Source organism: Vanellus vanellus (assembly GCF_965231255.1).
Source record: "Vanellus vanellus genome assembly, chromosome: 3".
Classification (NCBI taxonomy): domain Eukaryota; kingdom Metazoa; phylum Chordata; class Aves; order Charadriiformes; family Charadriidae; genus Vanellus; species Vanellus vanellus.
In genome coordinates, this window is record NC_138907.1 from 128,442,017 (window position 1) to 128,454,054 (window position 12,038).

General features: G+C 62.4%; 1 protein-coding gene across 5 annotated transcripts; it reads right to left on the reverse strand.

The window, feature by feature from the left end:
- Positions 1–1,172: 1,172 nt before the first annotated feature.
- STMN4 (stathmin 4) lies at positions 1,173–3,608 on the reverse strand (the record flags this gene model as incomplete). 5 transcript variants are annotated; one of them, XM_082481919.1, is made up of 4 exons in its annotated part: positions 3,513–3,608; positions 2,623–2,828; positions 2,239–2,430; positions 1,173–1,285 (listed from the first exon to the last, which is right to left on the reverse strand). In XM_082481919.1, exons 1-4 carry the CDS (start codon positions 3,592–3,594, stop codon positions 1,226–1,228), a joined length of 540 nt encoding a protein of 179 aa, XP_082338045.1. In that variant the 5' UTR covers positions 3,595–3,608. The 5 variants fall into 5 exon arrangements, with proteins under 5 accessions (XP_082338045.1, XP_082338046.1, XP_082338042.1 ...); XM_082481920.1 differs by having other exon boundaries at positions 2,623–2,831; positions 3,513–3,603; XM_082481916.1 differs by lacking the exon at positions 1,173–1,285 and adding an exon at positions 1,602–1,745 and having other exon boundaries at positions 2,623–2,831.
- Between the last annotated feature and the right edge of the window lie 8,430 nt (positions 3,609–12,038).

Consider the following 12,038-nt stretch of genomic DNA (forward strand, 5'->3'; position numbering starts at 1 on the left):
AGAATTTCCACCTTCTCCCACCGGGAAGGGTCTCACTACAACCTTTCTGCTTCGCTCACCCTCCCTGGAGGCAAAGATCACCCAGGGGATGCCACAGCAGCTCCCACAAAGCACCTTCTGGGATGGTCACAGCATGGGATGAGTTGTTGGTGAGGTCCCAAACTGCCTTGTTGTCACCAGGATGTGCCATCACCATCCCCAGGAGCTCCCTATGGCCATTGTCTTCTGTTCTCCAGAGAGGTATCTCCATCCCACCTCTGACTCTCCAGCCTGGGCTCCCCCAGGTCCTCTTTCCCTTTTGTTTTTCTCCATCCCTTCCATCACCGTTTCCACAGCCCTGCCCTGTTTTCCTCTCCCACTCTTGCTCTTTATGGGGCTGATCTCCCTTTTCAAAGAACCACCTGTAAAAGCTGGTGGCTTTCCAGCTGCTCTACAGCAGAAAAGGGGATTTCATCCAAGAGTTCCCACAAAGATGATTCTCAGGAGGTTCTTACAAAAAAAAAAAAAAAAGCAGCTTGTTGGGAAGTCACGGAGCTTTTCAATTTCACCCTTGAAAAGGATCATTGGCGTCTCCTATGGCCGGATAAAGCCTTTGGAGGAAGCGAGCCTCACTCTCTGAGCACCTCCATCAGGGGGAGGTCTCTTCTCCCCCTTTCCCAAAGTAGTTCTGTAAGGTCTAAAGGCAAATAACGCCTACTTCGGGCAAGAGGCCCTGAGTCCAGGCAGGAGAAAGGGAGGGAGGGACACCAAGAGATGCCGCTGCCCATTGATGGGGTGGGATGGAGGAGAAGGAAGCCGGAGAGATGCCCACCTGCCCTCCCTGCCTGCCCAGCACCAAATTAAAGTCACACACGACGCACATCCCCGCCCCCCCCCTTTCTTCCCTCCCCACCCGCTTCATCCCTGTCCCCCCCCAGCTTTTCCCTAGAGGGGGACACCTCCGCCGCTTCGCCAGCCCTTGGCTGTCTCCTCCGGACCTGGTTGATGGGCGGCTCGTGAGACCCACCACGGAGGTGGGCATCCCAAAGCTAGCACCCTCCCGCCCACCCTCCCTCCTCTCTCCTCCCTCCCCACCCTCCCCGAAACGAATAGGATGGCTTCACTGGTCAACTCTTTACATTCACGAACAAAGAAAGCAGAGGAACGTCCACCCTTCCACCATCCGACCTTGCGCTGCGGCAGCCTCCGCCACCTCCCCGGAGCTGTCAGTCCAACCATCGCCTCTTTACCTGGAGGCTTCTTCCTTGAGCTCCTTGTTTTTCCTCACTTCTTCCGCGTGTTTGTCCTGTGGGAAGGGGTGGGGCGGGGGGTAGGAGGGAAGGAGGAGGGAGGACACGCGTTAGCTGGACGGACTTCGGGGTCCCCACGGGCGGGCCAGCGGCTTCGGAGGGGTTCGAAGGCACGAGGGCGTTTGCGAGGTTCATCCCCGGAGGGACACCACCGATGGGTCAACAGCGTCCTCTCCTCCCCTGGGGTGTTTTAAGGACTGTGGAGGCACTCGGGGACAGATTGTCCTCGCCCGCTAGCTAGGAGGTAGACGTCAACCAGACGGGATGGACCGGGAGCCCCAAGGAGATGGGGTTAGCTCGGATTGTCCTTCATTATCTCGTGCTCTCTGCCTCTGACCCAAGGCTAGCTGAGGCGTTTGGAGAAGGGCACTGGGCGAGCTCCTTGCAGAAGGGATGTTTTGGAGGGAGCTGGAGGTGGTGAGGGTGGGACCTTCCGTGCTGAGGTTGGGAACAGACCTGCTTCGGGGAGAGAGAAGAGGTCTGCACAGGCTGGCAGGGAGGAAGCATCTCCTAGCGTGGCAGCACGGACCCCTCCAGCTCCACCGGGGAGCTGACGGTTCCATGGCCTCTGGGGAAGGGACCAGGGGAAGATCTGCCACCCGGGAGGTGGAAAAATTGCCAGAGATGGGTCAAGGCCGTTAGGGTGGGACATGGGGAAAGCAAAGGCTTTGCATGTCTGTGGACAAGATATGGGTCCCAGCTCTCCACCCACCAACCACTCGTGATCCTACGGACTTGGTGGGTCCCCGGGCAGGACCCCCCACCCCGGGGTGGGAGGTGGTGTTTGGGTATTGCTGCACTGTGGGAGGGGAAGAGGGAGCCCCCCATTGGTGGTGTCCCCAGGGGATAATGCCAGCCCAAGAGCCATGCAGGGTGCCCGGGTGTCCTGTGACACCCTCTTGGTTCGGTGTCCCAGTGCATCCCCCCTCCCTGCTCAACACGCTCTCACCTTCTCCTGCAAGCGCTCCAGCATGGCCGCTAAGTGGGCCTCGCGGTTTTCCTTGTTGGACTCCATCTTCTGTGCCAGCTTCTCTTTGGCCATTTTGATGAAGTTATTGTTCTCCTCGATGGCCTTCTGGATGACCTCCCGCTCATGCTCCCGCTTCTCCGCCAGATGCTTCAGCAGCTCAGCTTCTTGGTACTGCGTGGGCAAAGCAGACACAATGGCCACATGGACCATGGATTCCTTACCCTCCTGGCCAAAACTATCCCCTCCAAATTCAGCAACGTCCCCAAAGTTGGGTGCACCTTACTGAGCACCCCAAATGCAAGGTTGTGTGTCCTCATGGCACGTCTCCATGCTGCGGTACCGTGCATGAGCTGCTGGACCTACCTTCCTCCTCTCCTCTGCTGCCTCCAACTTCTTCTGGATCTCCTCCAGGGACGGGTCACGCCGCCGGGGCAGGGAGGCGTTGAACTCAGGGATGCCATCAAACGATGGGGGCTTCAGGATGACCTCGAAGGACTGCCCTGAGGTTCGCTTGTTGAGCTCGATGACTTCCATGTCGGAGATGACGCACCAGGTGAGGTCTACCGTGTCTGCTGGGAGAGGGGCACGGGCTGACCGCTGGCACGGGCGCATCCCACCCCATAGGGCAAACCACCCTGGGGTCCTGCAGCCCCCTCAATGTGCCACCACCTCCCCTGATCTCCACTGGTTTCACCCAAATCCCCACACCCTGTAGTTCAACCCCAATGTCGTGGGTTGGGATAGGGACTCCAAGACCTCCATTGAGGGGGCTGAGCTGGGAATATTTGGGCTGAGCATGCCCCCGAGGGAGAGGCGGGCAAGCAGGGCAGCATTCAGCCCTGCTTTGGGGACTGGGAATGGGACCATGAAGCCCCTTTGCAGCTGCAGATCCCCCCCCAGCTAGCCAGGAGGAGCTCCCCAAAGCTGGGCAGCCCCCTCCGCCGCCGCTGTCGCCTCTGGACCCGCCGACGCGAATCAGTCTGAATCACCCGTCGCCGTCTGCCTAAAAATACCGAGCCCACGCCGGGCGCTTCGTGCAGCGGAGCCGTGGCAGAGGGGAGGGCTGCGGGGGGCTGCCCGAGCCCCCTCCTGACCCCAACCCAGCCCCGTGTTTCCACCCGGTGCCGGCAAACCATGGAGCCACCTCTCTCGGTTTGAGGGTGACCCAGCTCGTACCAAGGGGGAGGGGGGGGGGTCTGCAGCCCCCACCCTTCGTGCACCCCCTCGACCGTGGGTGGGCAGCAGGCTCCTACCTTCGTACGTGTACGCCGGCTTGTTCAGGGGGTCCGAGAGGAAACAGGAGCAGAAGAGGGAGACGAGAGGCAGCTCCTTCATCTTCTCTTTGTAAGCTGGGAAGAGATGGCGGGGTTGGGGTCAGAGAAGTGTGGGGGGGGGTGTTGTCCTGCCAGGTGTCCAGGGCAGGGGCTGCCACGTGCCAGGGAAGGGCTGGGACGGGGACGGCGGCTGGCACCAAATTTTGCCCAGATATCACAAATAGGGTGATGTGGGAGGGGGAAACAAGGTGTGCAAAGGGGAAACTGAGGCACACAGAGGAGGGGTGCCTTACTCATGGCCACGTGGGTTCTGTCTGTCCTGGTGTGTTGAACCCACGCACGAGCCCTTGCCTGTCACCACTGGGCTGCTGTGACCATCCCAGGGCAGGGCTTAGCCCAGGGTAGGGCCACCGCCGGGGGCGGTTTGGATGGGCCCCGACTCAAACTAGAGGTGCTCCAGCATGGGGTAGGTTCCAGGGTTGGGTTTATGGGGTGGGGTGAGCCGTGCTGTCCCCTGTCCCCTGTCCCCACGCATGGCCCCCCGCGGCGGTGCCGTACCAGCCAGAGTCATGGCGTGGAGATCCTTGGACGTCTGCAGCAAGAGCGTTCCTGGGGGAAGGAAAGAAGCAGGATCAGTGTGGGGTGTCCTGGGGCTGGGGACATCACCCAGCCCTGCCCACCCATGCCCACTCATTGCGGGGGTGTCCTGGGGGTGGGGGCATCACCCAACCCCGCCTGTCCCCTGCAGGCAGTGGGACAGCTGCCCACACACGGCCTTGTGAGCGCATTGGGGTTGCTATGGTGGGCACGCTCTGGGGTGGTGTGATGGGTGAGGTGGGCACTGGTGAGGTGGGCACACACTGGTGTGGCGTGAGGGACACACTGGTGTCATCACAGAATCACAGAACAGTTTAGGTTGGAAAGGACCTTGAAGATCATTGAGTTCCAACCCCCCTGCCATGGGCAGGGACACCTCCCACCAGCCCAGGTGATGGGCAAGGAGATGTGGTGTGATGTGACGGGTACATGCTGTTGGGATGGGCACACACTGGTGGGATGCAGTGGGTGTGCACTGGTGTGCCGGGCAGACAGACGTGGTGCGATGTGATGGGTACGTGCTGTTGGGATGGGCACACGCTGGTGGGATGCGGTGGGTGTGCACTGGTGGGGTGTGAGGGACACCCTGATGCGATGGGCACGCAGATGTGGTGGGAACGTGCTGTTGGGATGGGCACACACTGGTGGGATGTGGGGGACACACACGTGTGTCTAGAGACCCCCAGTCCTCAGCTCGCCACTTGCCAGACCACGCGCAGAGGGGCTGACGCAGCGGGACCCTCTCCCAGATCCCACCGGGACCCCCTCCTGTGGGTCTGTGGGTCAGGCGCGGGGGCATCCCTGGTACTCCCCCCCCCCACCCCCGGGGTGCAGAGCCCCAGGGTGAGCGCAGGACCTGGCATGGGGCGGCAACACCCGGAGACGCATCAAAACCCGGACAAGCCAGGGCCGTCCCCCTTTCCCAGGGTTTCTGGGGGACACAAATGGGGTGGCGGTTCCCCAGTGGAAATGCCCTTCCCGGCTGTGCCAGAGTGGGGGCTGAGTCTGGTTTTTGCAATTATTCATGGCTTTTGTTTCTAAGGTGGGAAAAAAAGATCCTTCTTTAAAATAGGGACTCTTAAACCTTTGCAGCCCCCCTCGGGAAGGGGCGATGCTCCCCGTCAGCATCCCGGGGCCGTCAGGGCACTGCCAGCTCCGGCAGCCGCAACACATCCCGACCCAGCTCCATCCGGGGGATCCCGAGAAACCCCGACCCCTCGTCCCTGCTGAAACCCCGTCCTGCCGGGATCTGACATGGGGACCACGTAAATAACCCGCCCGCAGCTGCCGGGGGCGAGTTGGGGGGGGGGTAAAACAGGGACAAAACGTGGGGATACGCTGCTGGGGACACCTTCCCCAGAGGTGTTCCCCCTTTTTTCAGTGACCCCCCCAGAGCCAGGGCTGGGGGGGGTTGGGGGTTACCCAGGGATGTACCCCCACCCAGGGCTTTCCTCCTCGCCCGGATGAAGGGGTTTGCTGCAGGCGGCTCTCGCCGAGCGCAGCGCCAAGGCAGGGTGGGGATGCTCCGATGGCTCGTGTGCCGACACGAGGCTGTGCCTGGAGCTCCGACAGCCCGGCTGGAAGCCGCCTGCACGCAAACCGGCAGCTGAAGGCATTTGCCATCCTCATCCCTCCCCGCTCCTTGCATGGCCGCCCCAAATCCTCATTTTCCCTGGGCTTGCGGGTGGGACCTGGATGCATTTCATGCTACAGAAACCTTTCTTCCAGGCGTTCATACCCCAACTGGAGGGGGAAATGCAGACACGACCCCATCAGACCCGAAATGGGGATGGGGTCCATTCTGGGGGATGCCACCAGCTGGGGGGGAGGTGGGCTGCCAGCCCCACTCCTCCTCGCTGGATGAAGATGCCGTTCAAGGCGTTTGGAGGAGGAACCCCCCTCCCTGCTGAGCTCCCTTCCCTCTCTGCTTCCCAGCCCCGCTGCCCCCCAGCCCCGACCAGTACGCCCAGCCCGAGGGCTGCGGGGTGTGGTTGGGGCTCTGCCGCTGCTGTCACCCCCGGCCTGAAACATGTCACCCCCAGCCTGAAACCTCACTCAATCCCCACACCCCCACCGCCTTCCCACAGTGTGGAGAGGCTTCGGGAGCGATCCCGCTCCCAGCGAGGCGCACGTGGCAGGGAGGGGGCCCCATCCGACGACCCCAAAGGGCTGCAACCCGGTTTCACACCCCGTCTCGGTGAGGGACACCCCCCCCCCCCCATCTCCCATCCTCTTCCCTGGAAGAAGCATCCAGTGATGGATGGAGGTGCGGGGGGGGCTCCCCGCTCCCCCGCTTGCAGCTCGCCAAGCGATGGATGCTGCCCCCCCCCCTCTCCGGGGGAGATGGCAGCCGCCTCCTCCCTCCCTCCCCCTCGCTTCCCCCGCCCCCCCCCCTCCACCCCTTCCCTGGAATAAATATTTCAGCGCCCGCTGAGAACAGGTCACCTCCGCCAGCATCCTGCCACCATCAATAATTCAGCCTGGTCCTGCCTTCCCGGGCTGGGGGGTGGGGGTGTCCGCGTCCCCGCGCCCACATTTTTTTGAGAGGTGGGGGGGGCTCCAGGAGAGGCGATGCACACCCCCCGGGGGTCCCGGGGATGCTGTGGGTGCGGGTGCCCCGGGATGCTGCGGCGAGAGGGAGGATGCTGAGCCCCATCCCTGCACACACACACACACACACCCCGCACCGTGGGGGTGGATTTGCCCCCCGCCCCCTCCCCCCGGCAAGGCAGGATGAGGCCCGCCGGGGTGCGGGGAGGGTCTCCAGCAGCCTGAGTTCGGCTGTCGAGACGGGGGGGAATGGGGGGGGGGGGGGAGCAAGACCCCCGGTTAATTCCTGATGTCCAGGCGGATGGCAAATCCACCCCGGGGGGGGGGGGGGTCCATGCCTGCTCGGGTCGGTGGAGGGGAGGAAAGAGGGGGGGGGGACCACCCAAAAAAAAGGGGGGGGGTGGTGCGGGGGTGGGTGGGTTGGGGCACGGCGGGGAGGATGCTGGAGGGATGGGGAGGGCGACAAAGAGGGGTGTCGCGGCCAAAGAGGGACACCCAGGGACCCCCCCCCATGGAAAAATCCTTCCCCCCACCCCACACCCCCCTCCCCCAAAAACTTTTCAACCAAAAACCACCCTCCACACTCCCACTCCCACCGTGACACTCACCCCACCGCCGGCGCTCGGGCTGTTTCTCCGCGCTCTCCGGGCTCATTTAACGCGGGCGCGGGGGGTCTGCGCGGAGCATCCCCGCCGGGGGGCCCCCAGCGCCCCCCCCCCCCCTCCATCCCACCCACCCCCCACCCATGACATCACCTCCCCGGCCGCCGATTGGCGCAGCGGCGCCGCCGCCCCTGATTGGCCCAGGGACCGTACGAACCGGGTACCAGCCCGGTGACATCACGCCCAGCAGCTATTTTTGGGCTGGGCCCGGGGAAAAAAAAAAAAAAAAAAAAATATATATATATATAGATAAAAAAATCACATTAAAAAAGGGGGGTGGGAATTATAGCGGGGAGAGAGGGGGACGGATTTGGCCCGAAAAATGGGGGTTTTGGGGGGTTCTGGGGGGGAAAGATGGGTTGGAAGGGTTGAGCGCGTGGTGGGAAGGCAGCTTGGGCTCTCCGCTAGAGCAGGACAAAGCTGGAGAGTGACAAAGTGACAAAGAAGGGGACTCGGAGGGTTTAACGGAGGCCCGGTGGCAACTCCGGAAGGGGCCAAACCGTCCCGCTCCGCTCCCCTGGACCCCACGCCAGCTGGGGGGTGCCCTCTCTGTCCTCCCAGGGCTGGGATGCAGGACAAGCCTGGCGTGACCCATTCCCGGTCCCCAAGACACGTGAGGACTCATTATCCTCCTCCAAACTGCGTAATGGGAGCTCGGAGGGGCCGAGTCCCAGATCCCGAAACTATTTTGGTGCGATGCTGCCGTGGATGCCGGAGCGAGCGGTGGTCCTCGGGGAGTCCCAGCAGAGCTAGGACATCTCTTAGGGCTGTGTCCTTCCCATAAACCGACCCTCCTTTCCCCAGATCCGCTTCACCCTGGCCTATTTATCGCCGCCGGCTCCGTCTGACGGCGATCACAAGCCCGGCACCTCCGGGGAACCGTGCGGGTATATTTAGGCACCGGTCTCCGCCGTTATGCAATGAGCATCAGGGAGGCTGTGGGGAGGAGGTTCCCCCTGGAAAACGAATGTAGGGTGGCTTCGCAAAGCCCGTGGCCTCAGGACGTGGGGAAGGACAGGGTGACCCAGCTGGAAACGGGGGTGACATCGCACGCGTGACACCGCGGCTCAGCCCTTTAGCTCATGGTGGGGCGTCTGCGACACGTCCCAGCGAAACTCAACAGCAGAAGGCTTCCCTCCGAAAGGATTTTCTGATGCTCGGGTGATGCGTGAGCTCCATGCCGGAGCCCCACCGGCTCGGCAGGGGTGGGGTGCCCCCAGTGGTGTGGGTGCCGTGGGTGGGATGGCCGTGGGACGTGCGAGGAGCTGCAGAGGGGACTGAGTAGAGCCCTGGGATGGAGGGAGCCGAGGGGAGGAAAGAGTGGAGACGCAGCAGCCAACTGGGGGACAAAGAGCCATTGTGGGGCCCCACGTGGCTGCGGGACGGTCCCCGCCGTGGCTGGCACCAGGCTGTGCGGCTCCCCGCGGCGGGGGGTGCAGGGGGCTCTGCTCAAATGCTCCTTTGAGCTCCCCACGGGTCCAGGCTCGGGGCACAAACCCCTCCTGGCCACCCCGCGTTGGTGGCCGGCTGCGGTCACTGGATCTGGGGGAGATACTGGGGGGAGGTCACATCTGGAGGTGCCTCCTTGTCCCCCAGCTCCACAGGACCAGCATTTTGGGGGGGGGGGGAGGGGGGACAGAGCTGGGCGTCAGCTCTCAGAGCCCCTGTGTGAGGCTGTGGCTCTGGGGATGCTCGGTGGCCACCATCCCTAAGGGCTGTCACCCCCCACCCCACAAAGCTTCTTGGCCACTCCAACGCCGGGAACCGCTCTGCCCCAGCAGCGTGTGCGGGGCTGAACTAAACGAGGCACAGAAAAGGGGGGCCAAGGAGATTCGGGTCTGCCCAGGGCAATGGGGACCGCAGGCTGTCATGGGCCACCCCTTTCCCATCCACGCCGTGCCCAGCAAACCCTCCCCAGGGTGTCAGCCCGGCGCGGGGCTGTCCCCAGCCCCGGGGTGGGACACGGCAGGAGGTGGCTGGAGGAGAGGTTGGCCGCGGAGCCAGGCTGGTGCTGGGGAGGAAAGACCTCCAGCATGAGAGGGTCCTTCCTTACCCATTGAGTTTCACTGGGATGTTCTACAGATGCCCCACCGTGAGCTGCGGTGTCACACACCCGATGTCACCCCCGTTTCCAGCTGGGTCACCCTGTGGGGAGAGGAGACCACCGGAGGCGAAGGGTTTGCCTCCTCCAGTGACTGCAGCCCTGTCGGCTTAGGGAAACTCGCTCAGCATCCCAAGTGCCACCATCCAAACCCTTCCTGGGCACGGGCCGAAGGGGTGGGAGAGATGAGGGGGACCTTTCACCATTGACACACAGCGCGTGGAACCCGTCTGCAGCCTGTGGTCTGTCTGGGCTGGAGCACGAGGACGGCTGTGCAGGAAGGTCCGTGTGTCCTGGGAGGGAACAGGCATCCAGGGGAGACCCTAAGGATGGGGTGAGCGTTCCTGGTGTCATGTCCCCCCCCTCGAGCCCCTTCCCACCCCCTCGGGGGGGTGGGGGGTATTGCAGGGCTGGAGGTGGGCTCTGCATCCTCCTCCTCCTCCTCCCAAAGCTTCAGCATCCTCAGACCCTTCAAGGATGAAGACCCACAGCTATGGACCCTCCTCGTTCCCGGAGGATTCCTGGTCCTGGGAATTGCCTCCGACACCTCCCGACCATCACTGCCAGGGCACGAGCTCAGCCCCAACCCCCCCCCCCGCCCCAGAACTGGGGACTCGGGTGCAGGATGTGTCCCCAGGACCCTGCATCCCCCCGGGCTGCCCAAGGGCTGCGTACACCCCGGGGAACCTCCTTTGGAGGGGACCGACGGGGGTCCCCTATTGCCCCCCCCCGGGATGCACCGTGCCCCGGCGCTGGCTGGTACCCGGGGCGAGGGGGGGGCTGGGGGGGGGGGGGGGGGGGCAGGGAAAAGATGTTGTACTCCCCCGGATTGGGCAGAAATTACATCATCGCCGTGTTGTGAGCCAATAGGAGAGCCGCCTGCTTCGCCGAAATATCGCCCGTCCTTATAAATGGGGGGGGGAAAGATATAAATGGGGTGGGGGGGATGTTGCGGGGGGGTGTGAATACAGCCTGATGGGGTGGGGGGGGGGCTTCACTGCAGCAACCTCAGCCCTCCCCCGGTTGGATTCCCGCCCCCTTCCCCCCCCCACCCCCCGGGGGAGCCCCACGCCCACCCGTGGACCAGCGGTACCGGGATGGATGGAGATGGGGATGGGGATCCCGGGTACCCCACAGGCTGGAGCGGGACCGTCACTTCCCATCCTCAGCGGGAGCAGCCAAAAATGATGCTAAAATAATGCTGCTACTGCTGCTACTAATTATTATTATCATTAATGAGATCCTTCTAATTGCTGCGAGGAGGAAGATTTGAGCTCGGAAAAGGTCCTGCAAGTACCCAACGTGTCCCAGGCGGGATCTCAGGCATCGGGGAAGGATGCGATGGCTGCAGAGGAGGGTCCCAGGCAAAATTCGCCTGCCCCTTACCAGACGTTTCCCCAAATTTGCCTTCCGATGTCGGATGTGAGAGCAAATGTTCAGTCCCGGGGAGACATCACCCATTTCTCTGCCTCGGTGGGAGCGAAATGAAGCTCAGGGGAAGGTGCAGGCACCGTTTATTACACTAAAAACCGCGGAGTCTTCGGGAGCCAACCAGTTCATTAATTCATATTGTTTCCTGCAAACCAATTTTTCACGAAATGATTCAGAAAAAAAGTCAAACCGGTTCAGTTTTGCCATGTGAAGCGATGCCTCATTTCACCCTTTATTGCCATTTTTACACCAGGCACCTGCTCCGGCGCTGGCGGCCGCGGGAGAGAAATGCTCCCTTCGGACCTGACAAAGAGAAACGCCTCGTCCTGCTCCAGCCCCGGCAACTCCAAGAGCTTCGCCGCCTTTTTATTGTTCCCAAATAATGCTTTGTTTGTGCCTAAATTGGCGGCGGGATGCCCAAATTCCCAGGCACTGCCAGTTTTTGGGGAGGTGATGGGCGGCGGCGGGAGACGGTGCATGGAGGGAGACGGGATGCTCAGGCCGATGTTCCTCCTTTCCCCGTATCCAAGGATGCTCGGCTGGAAATAGGTAACGTCAGCCGACGTAAGGAAGGCGGAGGACCCCCGGGGTCGCCCCCGCACCGCACGCCTCCAACATCTATCTCCCTTTTGTTTTTCCGCCACCGCCTCTTGTTCCTAAGGAGCATCCCTATGCAAATGGTGAGAAACCATGGAAACCGGCCGTTAATATCAGCATCCCGCCAGCGAGGTCCCGGCCAGCCAGGCAGTGTGGGCAGCCCCGGCAGCACGGCCCGCCGGGCACCCTCCCTTTCCCCGGGGCATCATCTTTAAACCCCAAGCGCTCACCAGGATGGAGGAAAAAGCCTTTTTTGGCAGGATTAATAGCAGGCCAGACCCAGCACGGGGTGGCAGAGGGTGGGTTTTTGTCTCCCTTCATCCCACCTCCCAACCTCCTCCACCTCCAAACACCAACCGCACGTCATCACCTGACTCCCGGAGCTGGGGATTTATGGAAAAGCCCCCTCAGAGGGGTAAAAGTCATAGGGAGAAGGGGTGGAGGAGACGGGTTGTTACTCTCAGGGATGTCCCCCTTAATGTTTTTTTTCATAGAGGGGAAACACATGCTTCTGCCTGCATCTGTGCGGCCACGTGGGACTTTCCTGTCCCCGAGGTCTGTGGGCAA